This window comes from Tasmannia lanceolata, unplaced genomic scaffold (assembly GCF_043159265.1).
Source record: "Tasmannia lanceolata isolate RefF3 unplaced genomic scaffold, GAP_Taslan_0.1 ptg000003l, whole genome shotgun sequence".
In the NCBI taxonomy this organism is placed as follows: Eukaryota; Viridiplantae; Streptophyta; class Magnoliopsida; order Canellales; family Winteraceae; genus Tasmannia; species Tasmannia lanceolata.
The window spans coordinates 57,123,286-57,146,448 of NW_027518680.1; the positions used below are offsets into that span (position 1 = coordinate 57,123,286).

The window sequence follows — 23,163 nt, forward strand, 5'->3', positions numbered from 1 at the left end:
AATTTTCTTATGGGTCATGTTATTAGGTTTTGCATTCTAAAATTGTAAGATGTCATTTTTGTTTACCTCAATGTATGTTGGTGATGGAATATATATGAGGGTTTTTTTGGAAACTATAACATTGCTTTCATTTGTTTGGAGAAAAAAAATTACTATAATTTTTGCCCCCCTTGTGCAAAATTTCTGGCAGTATTTGGATCATCTATTTTGAATTAAAAATAAATACCCATTCTCCCTAATCAGAGATAGAATACCTTTATGCAATCTATATTTTTAAAAACCTAGAGCATAGAGAGAAGAAGAAGAAGAATACCACAACTTAGAGGCAACAACTAGCAATGACTTTTCTACTCTCTCTTGCAGATTAGTGTGATTCAAGAACTCCTCCTAGTGTGATTCAAGAACTCCTCCAGACTAAGTAGAGGCCTCATCTGATGTAGGTTTTTAGAGAGTGAGCTTAGCTCACATGGTAGAAAGAATGTGGGTTTGGGGAGAATGAGAGAAAGAAACTGGTTGCAGAAACCCTAGAAAACTAGGGCACTTATCAGAGAGTTGGAGATTTATAGGATTCCTTTGCACGGTGGAGAGTTATAAGTTTGAACAAGAATCCTTACTATACAAAAAGCGAGAATCCTACATTTTTCGGCACGTTCTTTCCTATTATTGCCTTATGCGTCCCACCTTAATTTCCATCAAAGTCCCACGTAGTCCTTATTCACCACTTCTTATTCGTCATTTGCGCTTCTCATATGCCCTTGCATATGAGTTTAAAAAAAAAGACGCCATCTTTCTCCTTTTTGTGCCTCTTTTGTCTAATTGTCATAATTTTTTATTTTCTCTGTACTTTTTCCCATAATTGTCAATTTTTATTACACTCTTTCGGTATTTTTTTCGTAATTTTGGAACTTTGCTTCCATTTTACCGTAATTTTTCATTTAAAACTTAGTACCTGCATGATTATTATTTATTGCTAGCCACCTTTGCACAAATCATACTTCTGCCAATCTTTGCAGCAAAGGATGGGCGACAAGCAGACAAGTAGCCTCGGCGAAGGTGGCTAGCAAATCTCTATGCAAAAAAAATATATCTTCAAAAAAACGTCAAAATTCCGGTTGACCTGGGTCAACCCGGCCCGCACGGGCTCAGTGCGGGTCCAAGCCCTGACCCATAAAATTTTCCAGGTGATTTTGACCCGGCCCGTTTGACCCGTTTCCCCATGATTTAGAGGGAAATGATGTGATTATGAGAGTTTTATATTGAGTATTTTTTTTACTGTATAGCTTACATCGTAGGATGATCCAAACCGTGCATTTCATGGGCCACAATGTAAGTAGGTTGTGTGCCAAAATTCATTTCCATAGGATAATTACAACCCTCCAACCAACAAATGTTTCCTAAATATGTCGTTCCTCTATAGACTGCAGGGCTAGGATCATTGCATGGAAATGTGTTTTTTGGGAACACCCTATGTACGATGTGGCCCATGAATTGGACGGTTTAGATCATCCTATGTGTAAGTTATACAGTACTGTTTTTTTTTAATAGGGAGTGTAAGAAATATGTCTTTGGTTTGCAGGCTTTGTCACAAAATTCTTGTTAGAATATATATGGTGTCAACCCATGTAGTGAAGTATTTTTTAATAAGCCGGTAGGGGTCCCCGCAAAACCCCAACTTACCTATCAAAAACGAAAAAATTGTACTGAATATTTTACAGCCTACACCATAGGATGATCCAAACCGTCCATTTCCGGGTGACTTTGACCCGGCCCGTTTGACCGATTTCCCCATGATTTACAGGGAAATGATGTGATTCTGAGAGTTTTTATATAGCATAACTGTATGGCTTACATCGTAGGATGATCCAAACCATCCATTTCATGGGCCACAATGTAAGTAGGTTGTGTGCCAAAATTCATTTCCATAGGATAATTACAACCCTCCAACCAACAAATGTTTCCTAAATATGTCGTTCCTCTATAGACTGCAGGGCTAGGATCATTGCATGGAAATGTGTTTTTTGGGAACACCCTATTTACGATGTGGCCCATCAATTAGACGGTTTGGATCATCCTATGGTGTAAGTTATACAGTACAGTTTTTTTTTAATAGGGAGTGTAAGAAATATGTTTTTGGTTTGCAGGCTTTGTCACAAAATTCTTGTTAGAATATATATGGTGTAAGCCCATGTAGTGAAGTATTTTTTAATAAGTCGGTAGGAATCCCCGCAAAACCCCAACTTACCTATCAAAAAAGAAAAAATTGCACTGAATATTTTACGGCCTACACCATAGGATGATCCAAACCGTCCATTTAATGGTCCAAACCGTCCATTTCCGGGTATTTTGACCCGGCCTGTTTGACCCATTTCCCCATGATTTAGAGGGAAATGATGTGATTATGAGAGTTTTTATATAGTGTAAGTCCTGGTAGTGAGTATTTTTTTTTTTTAAAGTATTGTATGGCTTACATCTTAGGATGATCCAAACCGTCCATTTCATGGGCCACAATGTAAGTAGGTTGTGTGCCAAAATTCATTTCCATAGCATAATTACAACCCTCCAACCAATAACTGTTTCCTCAATATGTTGTTCCTCTATAGATTGCAGGGCTAGGATCATCGCATGGAAATGTGTTTTTTGGGAACACCCTATTTACGATGTGGCCCATCAATTGGACGGTTTGGATCATCCTATGGTGTAAGTTATAGAGTACTGTTTTTTTTTAATAGGGAGTGTAAGAAATATGTTTTTGGTTTGCAGGCTTTGTCACAAAATTCTTGTTAGAATATATATATGGTGTAAGCCCATGTAGTGAAGTATTTTTTAATAAGCTGGTAGGGGTCCCCGCAAAACCCCAACTTACCTATCAAAAAATAAAAATTTGTACTGAATATTTTATGGCCTACACCATAGGATGATCCAAACCGTCCATTTAATGGGCCACAATATAAATTGATTGTTCCCAAAAAATAATTTACAGATGAAAATCCTTTGTTCACGCACGTGCGGTTTTACTAAGTAGAAATAATGTGACATGCTAAAAATGACAATTAGTACCCTAGAAGTAGAGGAGAGGCGTAATGGGCAAACTAGTATTGGATTATGAGCATTGATTTTGTGACGAAAACAGATTAGTGGAGTTCTAAATTGTTCTAAACTGAAGGGCACCCTTACAGAAATGGAGTGAAAGGGTACCCTCATTGGCTGCAAGGGGCAGTTATGCATTTAATGCACTTTTGACTTTCAGCGGTTATAAATGCACAACTGGTCCTTGCAGCCAATGGGGTGACCTTTTACCCCATTTCGACAAGAGCGCCCTTAAGTTTAGAGGTTATTAAACAAGTTTTTTTTTTTTTTTTTTTTTTTTTTTTTTTTGGGTCTTACTAATCAGTTTTTGACTCGAAATCAATTCCTAAAATCTAAAATGAACAAAGGATCATAGACTCAACTAGTCCCTTATCAAAGGGCGACTTGTATTAAGTAGAGATTAAGGCTAAGCTTAGCAAGCTTTATAAGGCCACCAGTAGACTCTTTGAGCTTACCATCAATTGTTGCTAAGCCAAGATTTCAGGTCTCTAGGGCAACTTTTGCATTTTTCAAAGGACGAATAGGAGAAGACCAAAGCCTGGAAAATAAATCTAAAACTTTCGTTCAAATTTTAGATTGATTTTTTTGATGGCCAACAAAATCCTTTCGTTTGGCAAGGATTTTGTTGGCCTAATGGCCTTGGTCTTGCCCGGCCTCCAGTTTTGGTCACAAATTAATCAATTAAACATAAATTTGTGTGCAATAATCAGTTTTCGACTCGTAATCTGTTCTCAAAATCCAAAGGCCCTGTTCATTTAAGATTATGACAACTGATTATGAGTGCCAAACCAACTGTTGGACTCAAAATTACACTTAAATTTACTCACAATCGGTTGTAATAATCTTTAAACGAACATGGCCAAACAAACTGGGGCTGCAGCATGCTCCTCCAAATCCAATTCGAAACATAGGAGAACCGTTGGATCAAGGCAAAGGCCATCCCACTGGCCGATACCAGACCCATCTCCAGTTGTCTCTCAAGCTGTGTTTGGATTGCCAGAATCAGGAATCAGAATAGGCATCCTATCCCAATTCTCCTATAAACAGAATAGGAAAAATTAAAATAAAAAATGTAATTCAAAAAATTTCAAATATAAAATTCATTCCGACCAGTGCGGAATCAGAATACCAGCTCCTGGGGCAGGAAATAGATTCCAACATTTCCTCCCTTTAACTCTGCCTCAGTGTCAATTCCACTCCAGACTTTTAAAGTTTAAACTAGTTTCTTTTTTTTTTAACCAAACACCAAAATCGGGCAGAATCAGAATAGGATGCCGATTCCAGCAGCAATATTCCTACAGCTATTACTCCAAGCTAACATGGTTGTCCTTGTCCATCAGAACACAATGGATGCTAATAGATTCAAATGCAACCAAGGGGCTTTGTAGGGACACTTTTTCCCCCTATAAATTTTGAGCAATGCCAACCATCATCAAACAATCAGCACCATCAATTGCAAGTGGACCCACAAGCACTGTATGATCCTACAACGACCCACCAAACAGATGAGCTCAATCACCGTACACATGATCGGATCAATGGCTAAACCTAAACTGTGGGGAAGGAAATTTGGCTACTAAGATCAAACAACCTTTTTTGTTTAATGGTATGGTTTTCCTTGGAAACACATTGGCCCCCATCGAGACAGGGCACGTTCCAAGTGCCTATTTTTAAGCTAGAATGACCAAATCATTAATGGGGAAGATGAACAAAGCCACTAAATATTAATAAAAAAAAGTATAATAAGCTAGATAACCTGTCTCACCACATTACAGTAATCCAATACATAGTTATGGGCAAATTTTCAGTAAGATTCTTACCTTTTCAACATAGCAATAGTTTAATATACATGCAAAACAATCAATACTTTCATTAAAAAAGGGATGATAAGTTAACAAAAAAGGGCAAGGCGGCCATGAGAAGAGGGGAAAAACAGCAGCTACATTTTACTGAAATATTGGAATGGGAAACAGGAAAATTTGAATGTGTTTTTTTGGTAACGTGATGTCATTTGAAGGGGAATTCTCATGAAAAATGAAGAAAAAATCAAAGTCGTCCCTTGGGCTATGATGGTAAGAGGATGATCTACATGATCAAATTCTTTAGATGAAGACATGGTGAGATTCTTTACAAATGAAACATATATTCCATCAAGGCAGAGATATCTGTCAAAACATCAAACAGGATCCAAATAAATGGTTACATACACGTTTGAGAGCGCTCCCTCTAAACACTGCCGAGGATGGAATTTTGAGTTATTTCCCACAAATCTCAACAATTTTCATTCGATGGGAACTTCATCGATCCTCTCGCAAAGCCCTTTCAACTTAACTGCATCCAAATGCAACAATTCACCTGATCAATAAAATTTTAAAAAAAAAAGGTTCATAATAACAAAAATTAAGTGTAATCAAACCATCCGCACCATTGCCCGAGCCAATTCATTATACTGGCTGTCTAAACCTTGACATACTTGTCGACGTAGCCCTGAAGAGAGTAGGAGGGTCAACATCATTGATAAGAATTAAATGTTTAAAACAAAAAAGAAAATCGCAGCCTGTATAAGGTTCAGCTGCAGGAATATGATGGAGCATCCATTCATGAATGCTTTCTCTTAAATGACAATCATATTCTGATTTTTTTTTTTTTTTTTTTTTTTTAGACTTTCAAGACGCCTCTTGAAATCTAAAAACCCTTGAGATTCCAAGAAAAAAAAAATTAGAAACAAAAAATGACCAGAAACGAGGAAGAAACATAACTTGCCTTTTACTTTAAAACTACGAAACATTCCCCTCCAAAACCCAAAATGTTTGTCAGAAACACAAAGGCAACAAATACAAATAATCAAAAAAGTTCAAAACCTTATCATTTAAAATTCACTTGGAATTTGGGAAGGTTCAACATAACATTGAACCATATTTGTGGGTGCATAAGCGATGTGTAGGTGACAATTTGAAAGGCAGGCAATTAATCCCCATCTTTTGAAAATTAAGATTCAAGTGTGGAAATCTGAAAACAACGAATGGCTAGGGAAAATGAACAATTACCATCACAAGTTTGGTCAGCTTCCGTTGTGACGACTCAACATATTGATTGATTTTTGCCTGACTTTTGGGTATCTGGTGGCTTTGCATCGCTCCGGACACTTTATCAACAGTTTTCTTGACAATGGTCTTGAAGGCCTCCTTGCTCATGTTCCCTTGCCGCCATGACGGCTTAAGAACCTCCTTAACGAATTCCGCGAGTGCAATCTTGAAAAGCTTCATTGACCTTGAGTCCTTGCTCTTCTTTCCCTTACCAGATGTTTGAACCTGATCAATCTCCACCTCCCCTACTGCTGTGTTGTCTGGTTCAATCGGATTGCCCGGACTCAAATTCCTCTCTTCCTCTGGCCCGGGGCTCCCATTCTCCAAACCACCAAGTTCATCGATAGCCGCACCATCAAATTCGTCATATTCCGGAAGCGCAATTGCAGAGTTGTTGCGTCTCACTGTAACGTCTTGGTCATTCATGTCCTGGGTAGGAATAGACTTGTCAGGGGTTTCAGCAGTGAATTCTCGTTCTGCAACGTGATCAGATTTCCTGAACAAGTTAGGAGATGGCTCAATGCTATCATATAATGGGTCATATTGGTCACCAGATGCCGACTCCCTAACTGTGTGCTGCTCCACCGAAGGTTCTCGTGGGGCAATTGGCAATGTACCAACTGACCTCGGTAGAAACTGCCCCCCAAGTTTGCCAGAATCTGGTGGTGATGCCGTATGTCTTGCTCCAAGCCCACCACTACCTTGTCCACCCACTGAGACATGACTCAAATTGAATGGGGAATCATACTTACTATTGTAATTTGAGTCAAGTTCTCGCCTGAAAACACTTGGACCGAATTTTGAGCTCGGAGGTGTTTGTTCAAAAGTAGATGCAAATGGATTGTAGTGGCTCGAGGAAGGAATTTTAGCACCCATGGATTCAATATTGCTAGAAGTCCCTAAATTTGAAGAAAATCTATCGAGGTTCAAACCATAAGATGACTGTCTCTGCTGAGAATAAGGAAAATCCCTAGCAGAAGGACCGAATTCTTCCCTTGAAGAAGACCTGAGAGATAGTCTGTCCCCAGGAAAAGGCTGCATTTGCATTGAAGGAGGTTCCCTTGAATATGCCATGGGCTGAGAGTGCATATTTTCTGGTGCAAATGCATTGGAAGAAGTAAAACCTTGCCCTGTAGTAAATCTTGGATTCTGTAATGGTTGAAAATTTCGAACATCATCCGTGACTGAAGAAGGGCGAAAATGATAATCCGGTCGAGGGTCGTGAAGAAACCGATGGCCTTCAGCAACTGCAGATGGCCTAGAATGCTCTTCTCTCATAAAACTGGGGCCCCCAAATGGTTGATCCCGTGGGTTTTCCATGGTCAGAGGCTTCAGTCTGAACTCCTCCATGTGCAAGGGAGGCTGGCGAGGCTCCATTGGAAGAAGGGTTTGAGAGAACCGAGAATGACTAGGCTCTTCTGGAGGGTAGGGCCTCATCAAAGGCTGAGGGTAGGGTCTCGGAGTTGATTCAGTGACATATGGTGGTGGTGGGGGGAGGTCCACCCAAGAGGGCTTTGGAGGAGCATGCTGAGAATGGTAGTCAACAAAAGGAGGCGGATAAGAAGGAAACCTTTCAACTGGGTACGGCTGCGACTGAAAGTTTCCTGCTGGTGGTTGCAAGTGGTAATCTCTTGGAGGTTGTGAAACATGTGCATTTATATTGTCTTGATGGAAAGGAGGGGGAGGGTGTAGCTGAGGTGGAGGGGGTAGCTGGGAAGGCGGAAACTGGAAGTCTCCAGCTGGAAAGCTGGGAGGATGGAACTCTTTGGGTGGCAATGGCTGAGGTCTGAAACTCTCAGGCGGAAATGGATGGTTTGCAGGAACCTGACTCGAATATGGATGGCTCATAGGATTCTGATTCGGATACGGGGGAATGATATTCCCCTGACCCGGATACTGCAGGGTTCTGGGGACCTGGTCTGGAGAAGTTGTGGATGGATATGTTTGAACAGGTAAATGAAGAGATATTGAAGACCCTTCTCCATGTGAAGCCGGCGGAATAACATTAGGAAGCTCCGGAGTAGAGAGGGATTCAGAAACATTGGAATGGGACGACTGGACCACCAAGTTATCGCTGTTAGCTTGGGCCAGAGAAGTGTCACCATCCAAAGGTTGTGTCTGAGTAACTTCAGGTTCAGTGTGAAAGATTTCTGGACCCACTGGTCTCTGGGAGTCATCTTCCTCTAGAGGCTGGACACTTGGTTCCACCTGTACCTTTTGTCTTTCCTGTGGTTCTGGCCCTTTAGCAACTACCTCTTCAGAACCCTGAGACTGACCTATTTCCTCACCAACTACCTCTTGAGAACCCGGTAATTGACCAATTTCAGCTGAAACGGTACGTTGCACATCATCTCCTACAGAAGCCGATTCTATCTTTTGATCCAAATCATCATCCTTTGGAGCCTCGGCACTGCCCACAGGCAGATCCCGGACGCTCTTTCCTTCCTCTTGCAAAAGATCATGTTCATCTATAACCATATCTGTCTCGATATTCTTAGCCTCATTTGTGTCCACAGAAGAGTTCCTCAAATCTTGAGGACTCTCCTGATACTGATCCTCCTTGATCTTATACCGTCTTGTAGCATCATCCATTGAAGGGCCGCTGTGCAAAAACCGACAAGCTGATCCACGATAGCACCTGCCTCGATGGAAGTTGAAACATTCCTGGGGCTGCCCTCTATTATCCCGTCTTTTATCATTGCCAACCTCACCCATGCGCCTGAAAGATGGAGGTGGTGACTTGCTCCGGCTTCTCTGTTTCTTGGGAGACCAGCTGAAAAATAAAAGTTCAAACTTTAAAATCTTCCAGTATTTGCAGTCTTGGAAAAAGTGGAATCAATAATTGCACACTCATTGATCGCACATGCCAAGTTAAACATCTACAAAGGTCAACCAAGAGGGATGTGCCCAGAAAGAGAATACCGTACGTATACCTGCGTGATCGGCTTCGCTTGTCCCTTCTCCTTCGTGGACTGCGACTTCTCCTCCTTTGTCTACTTTCATGAGGTGACCGGCCCCTACCACCTCTCTCGCTATAGGGCATCCCATCAGAATCACTGTCACTGGCACCTTCTCTAACCAATCTCCCAAACTCATCAACATTCAATACAGCAGAAGCCATTTTCGCATCCCCTTGAAAAGCATCGTTATGATGTATAGATTCAATTCCTGTCTGGTAATTTACTGTCTGATCTTCATCGTTTTGAATACCAAGCTCATCAGTTTTGGTAACTGCATCTAGATCAGGAACCATGGACACGGGCATTGCCACTTTGGGTGACGCTGGGGAAGCATCTGAATATTGGACTATTTCGCTAATCTCAAGTGCCATGCTAGATCCCATTTCAGCTGTAGAAACATTCTTGGAGCGAAAGGTCATATCAGAATCAATCTTCTTGTTTTCACGCAAACCTGAACCACCCACTCTAACTGATGGAGAAATGCTTACAGGGCTGACATCTTCAATGCATGGCCCCTTATCATCATCTGAACTGTCGTCGGAAGCATAATCTTGTATAAGTCTGAATGGGCTCCCATCTTTAATAAATACCCTTGGAAACTCCCCATTATTACTACCAACAGCGGCCACTGAAACCTTGATAGGATTTGAAGCTTCAACGAGATGCGTAGCGGATTCCTGCATGTTGCTGTCCAATGCACATTCGGTCACTTCATGTGAACTCCTAATTCGGCCGAGATCTCCAGAATTAGGCCTTGCAAACATAGGGTGATCATGTTCTGAAAAATTGTTATTCCGTGTTAGAATATCAAAGAATTAGGTGCACAGGCATTTCAGGAAAATTGTTATCCCACCTTAGAAAACCAAAAAAAGTAGGTGTAGAAAATTTCTTCAAGATGAGGATACCAAGATGTGCCAACCCATGTAATAATGCAATGACAAGCATGTGTCTGAGGATGTCAAGATGTTTCCTTATTATTAATTCAGGCATACCGGTCATTCCGAGGATAATGAAAGGATATAGAAACTTGCAGTACCCCCAACCAGAAGATTGCAGGATCAGAAGAGTGTAGTATAGGAGGGACAAGTATATAAGAGAATTGCTACAAATGGAAGATGAGGACGTTAAAGTATAAGTCCCAAACAGCATCGCCAGACCCATAAGATATTAATGCTAACAATCCTACATGGAAACTTTGTACCTGGTTTTCAACAGATTCATGAATTTATCTAGGTATAGAAAAATGGCGACGCAGCATAGAAACAGATAGATAGAATAAAGTTTACGGACATAATTAATACTTGATTTGTGGACACGGACAAGAGTGCTGAGTTTAGAAACAGGGACAGGGTTAAAACAGAAAGTATATATGATCATGATTTATAGACACGGAATCGTGTGTCGAGTTTCGACACAGATACAAGGTGTCTCACATGGCAACTCCTAAAAATCTAGAAATGGTGACACACCCATACATGTGCATACATAAAAAATTACCGATTACTAACATAATTTGCAACAATATAAATATGGCATTAATTTAACAAAATAATTCATCTTAGGATTAATCAACTATAATCTAAAACAAACATGAAATCAACAAATAACAATGCATTCATCAGTTTAATCTATTGTCTTCAGTCTCCAATATGCAGCGAGATAGGGAGAATAATAGGATACAACTAATCTAGTGTTGAAATAAGAGTTTGTTTAGGGTTTTAGGCTTAGGGGAGGGAATATAACAACAAATATTAGTTAAAGAAAAGTTAATAATAAAAGAAGTAAACACAATATTCAATAATAAAACAGAATGTCAAACTTGACAAAGTAAAAAACTTGTCCGCACGCACACATTAAGTCTTTCACTTCTAGTAGTACATTTAAAAGTGTGGAAAGGAGTGTCGACACATGTAGACACACGTATCGTGTGGGACACGGCAAGACACGTGTGTCAGCAATAAATTCAAAGTGTCGGCTAAATCATGGGAAATGCCCTACTACTCGGAGTAGTTATATTATGCATACACATTTTTCTAAACTATAGTTGAGCGGCATTTGTTCAATGATCCAGGGGCAACTTGTTCAATGATCCAAACCATTTATCTGCTGGGCCTAGCTATGGATGGATCATGACCCTAAAGCCCACCCACATCAGATGATTCTAAATCTCCAATTTATGGCCTTTAAATAGATGGCTCGAAAATAAAAATCCAATGTTCTTCATTCATCAGGAAAGCCTCCATAAAGCAAAGGGTTAGAATAGTTTGACAGGAGAAATGTTTGGAGCACGGCCTATTGTGGCAAGGCCTAGCAGATAAATGGTTCGGATCATTGAACAAGTGGCCATCATTATCTTCTGCCCGCCCATATTTTTCCAAGGAGAAAATTTTCACATGCATCATATAACAAACCACATTTTCTCCTCTTTCAATAAATTTTATTTCTGTCCACAAAAAATACCCTTGCGCAAACACAAAGTTTTTGTTTTGAAGATGCTGTAACTGGAAGAAGTAATAATACCACTTTGCTTAGTTGTCAATTCCATTCACATACCATTCAAAAAAAAAATCAATCAATTCCGTTCAGATTTCTAGAAGGAAACAAAAGAGAACATGTAGTCAATTGTATCAGCCTGTGTTTCAGTCAAGTCTGGATAACCACGGATTATCCCAGTCATTCCAGTCACTGCCATCTGTTTACAATTCTTTACAATTTTCCTAATATTAAAACAATACGAAGGTTTAAAGATAATAAAAGCCTTCTCTACATGGATCTAAATTATGTTGATTTTATATAGATATCACATCTCTAGAGTAATGTATAGATAAATCTTTCATTACTTGTCAGCAGTATGGTTGAGGAAGTAAAAGTAAACACAAGTTCCAGGTAGTTAACTAAATTGATCAAAAAGATATTGAATGGATTTACTAATGAAATAATGTAGAAAATAAAGATGCAAAGTTATAACAAAATGCATGCGACGACAAATGGGTTTCAAAAGAGTTTCTATCCTAGATGTGCTCGTGTGGTCACATGATTGCATTGTTGGGAAAATCTCCATGCACGATAAAAAAAAAGGACAAAAAAATCGTTCCTTGCATTTACATAAGTGAGACAGACAAGAGAGACCCATTAGGTAGCTTTAACTTGACTCATTTGTCTGAAGAGATTGGTGAATTAACAACGATGTAAGACTATTAAGTTAACTAGTTTTGCTTTAGAATTGATCCTACTTACTGGCAGAAAGTGGGGACTTCTCACGCATGTGGCTGTCTTTACGCATCAGCACTATGCTTATGATACATAATCCCAAATTCCCAACAGATCTGTGTTAACTAAACACGTAATATCGGTGAGCGAGTCATTGAGCAGAAGATCTAGAGAACTTTGTCTAGTAAAACTGTAAGTCATTACTAGGTCCCATATACAAGTAACATAGGGGTGAGACTCATAAAACAAGCAATTAACTGAACCTGCAGAGTTCAGATGGTCTCGCATTATTACTGTAAGATTTGAGGTTCAAAGAGAAGCTGAGGAGCCCCAATTTGATTTTGAGATGCATCAGGTTTATTTTCATCAGCTTTTAACTTGCTAGTTCAAGAATAATATATGGCATCACCCGGCTGATACAGTTTGCAACTAATAAATTTCAAGATGCAACTTTTTCTTCAAATATTTTAGATCACAGTGCATCTTAACCAATCTATTGATTCATAATGTAATGGATTGGGGTGCCAATGGGCCAGACCTGGACCAAGCTTTGGGGGAAATATCGGCCCGAATCCGGCGCAAACTAATACTAGGAAATCTTCAGCTTGATTACTCTGTTGAGCAGATGGCCAATACTTCACTTTGATATCTAAAACAAATGTGCTAGAGCTAAAACCAAGGTCATAATAAAACACCCAGCATCCAAATGGCTGCGGCATCAAAGTAAAGAGGACGGGCATACATTTGGACTTGAAATATTAGTGTACTTCAATAAGGCTTTTGCTAAAGTGACATTGAACAACATTTCTTTCCAACATCAGGAACCAAATTTATATTTTTAAAGACAAAACCATCAAATGATTCCAGCTAAATTTAGAAAAGAAAATCAAAAGGATATATTACGAATATCATTCAAAATGAACTCAGACCAACATAGGTAGGAAAAATTATCTACAGCAACTGTTTAAATCTTATCAAGCTTAAATCTTACTAAGCATCTTGTTCATGACTTGGCAGTGCAATACTTATGGAGAAATGGCTCTTTTTCATCACATATTTCACCATATACCAATATAGCATTACAGCACAGTGATACACCATGGAGTTTCCTCATTATATGTCATATTCAACTCTCTCTCTCCATAATCCATATCCCCAGCTATATTTAAGACATGAATAACATTCAAGGCACATAAAACAATATAGTCCTGTCAGTTAAAGCAATATTGCACTCTTAAGTGAAATCCTCCCTTGATGCCTCTCTTTCATCCAACCACCAAAATTGCAGCCACGAGCATATGACCAGGTCCCGTAGAAAAATTTGTTTTCCTGATCATAACTGAAGGCCAGGAAAAAAAACACTGCCCAAGGGTATTGCATTCAATCATGCACATTAGATTTATTGAAAGCAAAAAAAAACGGTGCACCACAAAGTTTATACATGAAATAGCACAATTTCATATAATATTATAATGTGCTAGCAGTAATAGATTAAAACATGGAAAATATAACTATGGCTCTGACAGATGAAAACAATCACATGAAACTATAGAGTAACAGTCAGAACAAAGGTTTCACTCATACATGAAAGAAATAATAAATCAATGGAAAAAATATAGGAAGGAAAATAGAAAGTGCCCAGAAGCAGTTCAATGTGCAACTAATTAGTAATGAACTATGAAGGACAAACACAAACCCAGAAAATATATATATATATAAATATATATATATATATATATATATATATATATATATATATATATATATATTTGAAGCCAATGAAGTAAACAAGCATTAAACTGAAACCTTCTCCTTGCCCAGCAACAAGTAATGAACTAGAACAGGTAATAACTCCAGGCACTGCACCTTCAGGCACATATGGCTTTGTCGAACTCTGAGGTGCATGTAGTTGCCCATCTAAGTCTTCATTTGACAGACCCACACCCTGGCTTTTTTCAGGCTGATCGACATCATCTGACAACAACCACACATAAAAAGAACTTTCAGCATTCAATACTATATAACTAGCACACATAGATCAGGCAATTGAAATGCATACAAATACTCAGATATACATTAAATATGATAAGAAACACAGGTTGACAACCAATGCAAACAAGCCCATACATAATTCAGTAAAAGATGATTTAGGAGAAAACATGGATTGACCGAGATACAAAAGTAACATCATGATCACGTCAATGGCGGGCCCTACAGAGTTTAGTTAATCACAAAAATTGGCAAGCCGGGTGATAATAATTTATGGAGATTTTTTAGCGATTTTTATTTAATTTTGTTTGTAAACATTCCATCTTTACTTTTGGGGAGCTCAAAAAAAAAACTAGGGTTCATATAAGTTGATCTAATGGCTGGAATCAATCCTGTACCATTGGGTCAGGATTAAAGTAGGACTTTAAGGTATTTTAGGCCTACGTGTGTGTGTGTGTGAAGTTTTGATGCACTTTGCAAGAGGTCAATGAATAGGTAGGAGTTCTCCCTTTTGGGTTTTGCGTTTTACGATTCTTTGATCATATTTTGATAAAAATTCAATGACGGTTACCTTCATAGCATTGTTTGTGAAGATCTATTAGATTGTTTATCTAATTGTTCAATTCTCTAGCAAGTTTACTACTTTTTGTGGATTCCTAGCATATAACTTGTATCAAACTGCTATCAGAGAAATAACCTTCAGGAAAAAAACTGTTATCAGAGCAAGTTCGATGCAAGAAATCATTTAAGCATTCGTGCTAGCACCAGGATTCACCACATGGAGGGAAACCAGGGAACGAATATGATGTTGACGAGGAGTTGAATTCTGGAGGAGATTGATACCAACTATTTTCATCTAGGTGGGGCTCTAACATGTAAGGTTCAAGGTCGAGATCACAATGATCGATATCAAGGGCGAAATTATGATGATGATCAATTTTTTCGAACACAAGAACAGAATAAATATATTAAGGAATAAAGACGAGAATACCTGAATTCTGAAATAAATTGCATGTAGAAGTTTCTCTACACAAAGACTGTCGGAGGGATGATTCTCATGCTGAAGATCAAAATTGGGAGTGAATGCTGGTTCAAAAGACACTCTTATCACCTCCAAAGATCATCAATGAAGAAGTATGTCTTTGATCTAACATCTTCTGGGTAAGGATTAGCCCATGAGGAAAGCAATGTAATCTCTTCATAGATGGAGGATCCAATGAAAACATCAAATTATAATTGAAAGAAAAAAAGCACCATCAACCGTACAAGATACAATGATTCATAGAGGTGAGGTACTTATTTCTACTTGTTTAGTTTTGCTTTCTATTGGACCCATGTAAAAACTGAAAGTAATAGGTGATATAGTCCCAATGGACGTGTGTCATATATTGCTTGGGAGACCATGGAAATACAACTGGGATGCAACTCATTGAAAAAAGGAAAATATCAAAATACAAATTCTTTTGTGAACGATGGAGAAAAAACACCTTTAATCTTTTTTTCATTTTGGCTACTAATCGGGGCCTTTCCTCTTTGAGTTCTTCTGGTTTGGACTTGTTTACACTCTCTCGTAATAAGATATTATGTGTCCCTTGATTCAACTGAAGATGGGTATCTGCCATCGCCTGGGCATTTCGACGCTGCCTTATTTTCATCCGTCTAGTGGGGCTTGGCTGGTACAAAATGGCCCACTAAACAAGGGAAACAACCTTGAATTTCATGGTAAGAAATCTAACAGTTTTATCTTATGTGAGATCTTTTCACTCAAAGAAGTAATCGATGTTATCTATCCACTCAAGGAATTCATCAAGGTCAAGATGACCCTTTAAATACATGACATAACTCAAATACCATAACTTCTAGAACCCTCTAAGAGCCACACTATCCTGTCCTCAAAAGAGGGTCTGGAACCATCGTAGAACCACACGGCTCCTCATAAGGCTCAACTAAATCTTCAGAATCAGGTCGACCTTCAAAAGAATCGTCAAAGGAATCGTCAAGACCTAAATCTCGGAAACCAGCCTCACCTATCAAAGGTGGATGAGATAGGTTTAGGCCTAGGTGTCACGATGCATCCAGGAGGTACTAGCCATATTAATGGAGAATCATCCAAGATGACAAGGGGAATCAAAGAGTCAAGAAGATGGGGACTCATCATTAGTGTTAGAAGAGTTTTATTTAGTTTTTATAGTGTTATTTGAGTCCTTTTAAGTCATAGGGGGTATTAGTTTTCCATCAAAACAACTTAAGTTATTCGAGTTGTGGTGGGTCTTTAAATAGGCCTCACGCTATTACAAAAGTTTAAGTGGGAGTAAATCTTTAAGTCCTTAGAAAAGGTAGTTTAGTCATTAGGGTTTTTTTATTTGTTTGATATAAATACTTTATGTTGGGTTTGTGAGAATACACACTATATACATTTGCTATTTGATATTGAGAGCCTCTTGGAGAAAAGGTTTCTTCATGTTCTTCTTCTTCCACTTTGGTAAGATGCCAAAGAAACTCATGGTGTTAAGCCTTGAGATAAGTAGATTACCTTTCATTACTTGTTATTTATTGTTTCAATTAATATTATCTCATCTTTTTTCATATTTTCACAAAAACTACCTTCTCGGGAACCCCAAACCACGATTAATCTCACACAAAACCTCTCTTGCATTATTTTTCACCAATCTTCTACCATAAACTCCTAAAATACCCATTAAAAAAATTTCCAGCCTAAAAAACATCATTCAAAATCATTGATGCCTGGCACCCCTTATATTTATCCCAAAACTAATTTTACACCTTCCTAGCATCCTTATGCAGCTTCTCGACATATGTTATGTTCCCCTCCAACCCTATCATAAACCTCGTAGAAATATTTTTCCAATCTAATCACCTATTTTAGAACCCAAATCTTTAATTTTCACCCATCTGTTTCACTCATATTCCCTACCACAACCATTTACACCATCCCGACATAAATCTGACACTCTTGGCTCGTGTCAGCATGCCTCTAAATCTACCCAGAAGCCCTATTTTAGGTCTAGAATCTTCCCTAAAGGCACATTGCTATTGTTTTGAAACCTTGTGAGATTTTGTACGTGCAAAATTGATATCAATTTTTTTTAAAAAAATTGATATCAAAGCTAGATCGTCCCACATCAGTCTCAGCATTAGAGCGAAGTAATAGTCATTCCTTCGATCGTCTTGCATCACCATGCGTCACTGATCCCGATTAGGGTGGCTCTGCTATAGGCCAACATGTTGGAATAGCGGATCTAACGAAGCATGCGTGCTCTCCTACCAGGCCCCTCAGGGCTGGCCTCAACCTGGCCCTGATGTGGAGCGTTGGCCTGTTCGTCGTGGTTGAAACAGAGTGACTCGACCTAGCGTTGGCCCATTAGTCGTGGTTGAAACAGAGTGACTCGACCTAGCGTTGGCCTGTTAGTCATGGTTGAAACAGAGTGACTGGACCTGTAGGACGACCTTACAGACTCTGCAAAAAACAAACTTCTAAATAGAGATGAAGACAACCCAAGAAATTGAACATCAACACCTAACTGACCTGAAAAAACCTACGTCCTAGAAACAACACTAGAGACTCAACTTCTACCGAATGATGCCCTAACTGACTAGAACTAATAGACTGGACTCTAAGCGAAAATTTTCAAATGCCAAGATAATGATTAAAATGCAGTACACTTATATATAGAACAAGGAAATATGCTTGAAAGGGGTAAACAAATATTTTTAAAAAAAACATATGTAATTTCAGATTGTACATGTTAATGACAAGAGCCCAACATAAGCTCAATGTTTGTTCTCAATGATACACAAAGGATGTTATTAGCAAATTAACTTGGTGCCTCACTCTGAAGGACTTTTTGCAGGATCAATGTGTCCCAAGTACTCTTATAGAACAACATAGGGTTTTTCTAGATGATTTTTTTTTTTTTTTTTTTGATGGGTAAAAAAGTGACAGGGGTCAGGGGTGAAACACGAGGACTTCCCAGGAGATCACCCATCCTAGTACTACTACTCACACCCAAGCACGCTTAACTTCGGAGTTCTGATGGGATCCAATGTGTTTGTGCTGGTATGATCGCACCCCTTTTCTAGATGAATATGTTTTTTTTAACGGTAGTAAGATTAAAAAATGCAAAACAAAAAAAAAAATTAAAAAAGCAAGAACAGGAGGTTTAGAGAAGAAAGGGAAAACAATGCGAACAAGAAGCAATATGAGAAACAAAAGAAAATCCTCAGTGTAGGGAAAAAAGGTTTAGACAGAAAATTTAGCCTGCATATTAAAACTATATAAAGTCATGAGAAGCAAATGTGACGAGTCGGAACTTATAAAGCTTACATATAAAACTACCAATTTTTTTGAATGGCTTATAAAAGTACAAACAATGAAAGAATAAGCTTCAATACCATTAAGTGACAGCGACAAATCAAATAAAATGGATAAATGAGAACCAACAGAAAGGTCTAAAATCAACAGCATTTTTTCACAAAGTGGAAAATATACAGGGCAAAATGCAATGAATGATATTAAATGCACTGACCATCCATTTCCATGTCCGATGCTGCAGGGGAAACAGAGACACCCTCATCTGGGGAACTAAGAGACTGCAAAGAAGACTCTCTTTCCGAAAGCCTTGGTGCTTGATCAATCTGCTCCGATTCATTATATGATTTAAATTCCAATTGGCATTTCTTCTTCATCCACTGAAAATATTCATACCCAATTGCCGCAGCACTTCCAGGCTCACCGCTAAACAGGAATGCAAACTTTGGATTCCGAGCTTCTTTGGTACGAGCCATGTTTTCAAAATGAGGCCCAACCTTAGCAATAAACTGGCTCAAAATTTCAATATTCCGAACAATTTCTTCTTCCACTGGCTTTGGTGGAGGTGAAGGAAGATCTTCCAAAGTCAGTGCTCTTGATGAGACATCATCTGGCACTACAGAATCCATCTCAGAGCTAGATTCACCATGTGTACAACCACTGGGAATGGGCACATCATTTTTCAACTGAGTCCCTCCAACCATGTTCTCAATGGAGCCACTAATCAAATGCGCAGAATTAGGTTGTCTGTCAGAACCAAAATCAGGCTCCGAACGGTGCGAAATTTCTAATGAATGATCCGAGTGTAAAATAGATGGTGATGGAGAGGGTGATGGTGGGGATGGTGGGAGGGGAGGAGGAGAAGAGGGTGGAGGTGGAGGTGGAGGCGGCGGCGGTGGCAGTGAAGGTGGGTGGGCATCTGAAACTGGGGCATGTAGGAATGATGCATAAGGAGAGGGCGTGATTGGGATGAAACCAGAAGGAGGTGGTGGAGGCAATGGTACGGCATGATGAATCCCTTGCATGATTCCCGGTGGGGGCGGTGGTGGAGGAGTCCGATATAACATTTGTCCTACTGTTGGAGGCGGTGGAGGTAATAGTCTTGGGGGCGGGGGGCTTGGTCTAGAAAGCGGAGGGCCAGGGGGAGGAGGTATTGGTTGGGCAACTTGATGGGCATTGAGAGTATTCATGGATGAAGGATATGGTGGAGCCTGTGGAGCAATTCCATGAGCTGGTGGAGGTTGGTGCACATATGAGTGACCCATGTTTACCATTACAGGAGGCTGAATGTAAGGATGACTAGACTGAACAGCATGTGGGGGTGCAGGTGGGCCTTGCTGGATGGGAGGTGGGCCATGATGAATTACAGGATGTGGTGGAACAGGAGGACCTTGATGAATTATGGGAGGAGGAGGAGGAGGAGGAAGGCCCTGTTGGAAAGAAGGGGGAGGTGGTGGACCTTGTTGGTAATGAGGGGGAGGAGCAGGAGGGCCTTGCTGGTAAGAAGGAGGGGGTGGGGGGGGAGGACCATGTCTGAATTGAGACGGATAGTTCCCTTGACTATACATATCCGGATATATAACTTAACATTCAACCAACGAAAATTTGAGGTTTATCACAATCATATAATTATCAACGAGAAAAAATGTTTTCTGTATGCAACTAAACCCGATCATAAATCAATCCCTACTACAATTCAAACTCAATGGGCCTTGCTTTTTTTCCTCGCCAACCAATTCAAGTCTTTCAGGAGTTCCCTGCAAAATGTATAATCTAAATTCAGGTTATTTCAGAAAACTATTCTTTACCTATTAGTGAGAACCCAATAACTGAAGTTTTCAAATAAAGCCATCTGGATCAATGCATAATCAATAAAAGCACTGACTGCAAAATAGGAGAATCTAACGAGCGTTGACTCGATGAATAATCGCCAGCTAGTAAAAATGAAAGTTAAAACTAACTAACACAGATTTGAATTTTTTTTTTTTTAAAAAGGTTAGAACTAAAACCTAATTATCTACTTCACCTGCTCCAAACAAAATCAACAAAATCTAACTCTAATTCTCAAAAAAGGAAAACAGTAGCGAGAGCCAAAAAACCTGATTTCTCAGCAGAACACAACCCACCAAACCCATTGCAAAAAACCAAAGCACAAATCAAGACAATTAGACTAGATTCACCAACAGAAATAACCCTAAAAATCCACTTTTTGCCAACCAAAACGCGAAATCCAAAACCAAAACCCTAGAAGTGCAACTCCCGCCAAACCTAGGGCAAAATCACTACCAAGAAACAAAGGAATGCGAGATTCGAACAAAATTCATCGAATAAGATACCAATCTGCACTAAATCTTACGAATAAAAAGAAGAAGAAAATCAGAAGGAGAAAAACAAAGGAGAAGATTGGATCAGCGTACCTCCTACAGATAGAAATGTGATCGAATCCGAGAGCAGAGACCCAAACCCTAGGGTTTGTTAGAGGAATTCTAGGGTTTGTTTAGAGAGAGAGAGAGAGAGAGAGAGAGAGAGAGAGAGTTAGAGATAAACCCTAGAGCTCTTTTCTTTTTTGTTATTTTGGGTTGCGTAGAGAACGAAAGTGTTTGTAATTGAGGATTTGAGTGGGAGAACAGAAGAATGAGAGAATAAAGCAAGGGAAAAAAAGGGCACGGTAAAACTCGGAGGGCGATGATAAATTCGCACCCACTGCAGGATAATTCGCATCACTGGAAAGGAGGGTATGTGGCAGACTTTAACGCTTTCTAACGTCAACTCAAGTACAGGGGTGCGCATTATCCTACAGGGAGGTGCGAATTTGTCATTACCCAACTCGGACTGCCAATATACAAAGCATAGTAAGTAATAACATTTGATGTGTAATGATCGTTGATCTTGTAAACCATCATGAGATGACCCACACTGCATTGGTCCCATGTCAAACTCGGACCGCCCGGATAAGCTAGATTCAATCTCTACCTTCCATTAGTGTGGACCCCATTGTAGTGCGTCTCTACACAAATATCTTATTAATAGGAAAGTAATATATCCGCCCCTTTTCATTATTTGGGACACCCACCTGCAGTGATATATGACTGCAAAGGGGCTGCTATACTTCACATGGGAAGGATTCAACGGATTTGATTGCCAACGTACACTGCAGGTGGGTGTACCAAGTAATGAAAAGGGCAAGATATATCAGTATATCACTTCCCTATTAATATTTGATGTGTATTGATCACTGCAGGTGGGTGTACCAAGTAATGAAAAGGGCAAGATATATCAGTATATCACTTCCCTATTAATATTTGATGTGTATTGATCAAATTTTTTGGGTCCCACATTGAGACATGTATGTGTAATTGAGACCGTTGATCTTGTAATTGAGACGCACATCCAACGCATGAGATGAAAGACTACTTAAACCAACCGTTGCACTATTTTCAATGCTGAGAATGAAAATTACAAAGATGAGAAAGAGCTTGCTTCAGTAAATTCGATCTATTACGCTTGTTTCTCTAAATCATGTCTTTTGGGTGATAGAAATTAGAAAGTGTGATTTTTTGTTAGGGTCTGTTCTGTTGTGCCACCTCTCTGGGAAAGGAAAAGGAAATGACGTGGCAAATGGAAAGGAATTGGAAAGGAGTAAGTGTTCTGTTGCCAGGAATCTATAAGGAAAATAAGCAAAAAATATGAAATGGTGTGTTCTATTGGGTGGAAAATGCAGGGGAAGCTTAGTAACACCAACACAGATACTATCTAAAATATCTAAAAAACATCATAATATTAAAAATGCAAATAACATCATCTAAAATATCCAAATAACATCATCTAAACAATCCAAATAACATCACAAACATAAAATATCCAATTAAAGCAACACCAATGTGTGGGACCCGATCCCGCGAGAGGGGTGGGACGCGAGCCGTCACGCTCTCTCTTGGTCTCTCGTACCCACGCGAATGGCGTGTGCTTTTTATTATTGATTTTAATTACCCAACCAAGCAGGCAGCAACCAAGCCATAGGGTGCAAACAAACGTGCAACCCAGTACCCATAAGGGCAGGGGTAAGCCGCCAAGCCTAGCAAGGTGTGATTCAATTCATCTTTTCCGTGAACTTGGGATCACTAAGGCAATCCGAATTCCACGCAAAAGAGAGTGACAGAGTCGCCACCTAGATGAGGGATCTAGGACCCATAATTGACCAGAAATCTAGACTCGTTACCTGGTTACGGAATGGAAGGTATGGGGAGTTACCACCACATGCACCATTCCTGCCCGATAATCGGTCTTCAATTTCAAAAGTTAACTCTTTTGAATTTCTTTTAAATTGCTCATTTAACTCTAAATTAATGTGCGAACTATGTGACATGCATCCTAAGATCTAATTTCAATGTAATTCCTAAATGTGTATCTTAATTTTCTTAATTTGTTTAAATTCAATCTAAGTGAAAGTTCTCCTAAAATTCTAATTTCATGGAAAGTCCTAAGTGATTTAATTACTTTT

At 39.3% G+C, this 23,163-nt stretch overlaps 1 protein-coding gene and 1 non-coding gene across 3 annotated transcripts; both read right to left on the minus strand.

Moving 5' to 3' along the window:
- Positions 1-5,005: 5,005 nt before the first annotated feature.
- On the minus strand, positions 5,006-21,218 carry LOC143856421 (uncharacterized). Of its 2 annotated transcripts, none has more exons than XM_077366639.1 (7): positions 21,080-21,218; positions 18,880-20,419; positions 14,210-14,317; positions 9,107-9,911; positions 6,135-8,946; positions 5,513-5,574; positions 5,006-5,418 (listed from the first exon to the last, which is right to left on the minus strand). In XM_077366639.1, exons 2-6 carry the CDS (start codon positions 20,228-20,230, stop codon positions 5,545-5,547), a joined length of 5,106 nt encoding a protein of 1,701 aa, XP_077222754.1. In that variant the 5' UTR covers positions 20,231-20,419; positions 21,080-21,218; the 3' UTR covers positions 5,006-5,418; positions 5,513-5,544. The 2 variants fall into 2 exon arrangements, with proteins under 2 accessions (XP_077222754.1, XP_077222746.1); XM_077366631.1 differs by having other exon boundaries at positions 14,150-14,317.
- Positions 18,303-18,424, minus strand: LOC143875371 (5S ribosomal RNA). The gene has a single exon (XR_013250021.1). It is a non-coding gene; the product is annotated as a 5S ribosomal RNA (ribosomal RNA).
- Positions 21,219-23,163: the final 1,945 nt, after the last annotated feature.

What these genes read in the sequence shown, in the direction of transcription:
- LOC143856421 (XM_077366631.1), bottom strand. Translation starts at nt 20,230, where the DNA reads ATGTATAGTCAAGGGAACTATCCGTCTCAATTCAGACATGGTCCTCCC. An exon ending in ATCGGACATGGAAATGGATG is followed by an intron (nt 14,318 to 18,879) that starts GTCAGTGCATTT and finishes GGTTGTTGTCAG; the next exon opens with ATGATGTCGATCAGCCTGAA. An exon ending in AAGCGAAGCCGATCACGCAG is followed by an intron (nt 8,947 to 9,106) that starts GTATACGTACGG and finishes TTTATTTTTCAG; the next exon opens with CTGGTCTCCCAAGAAACAGA.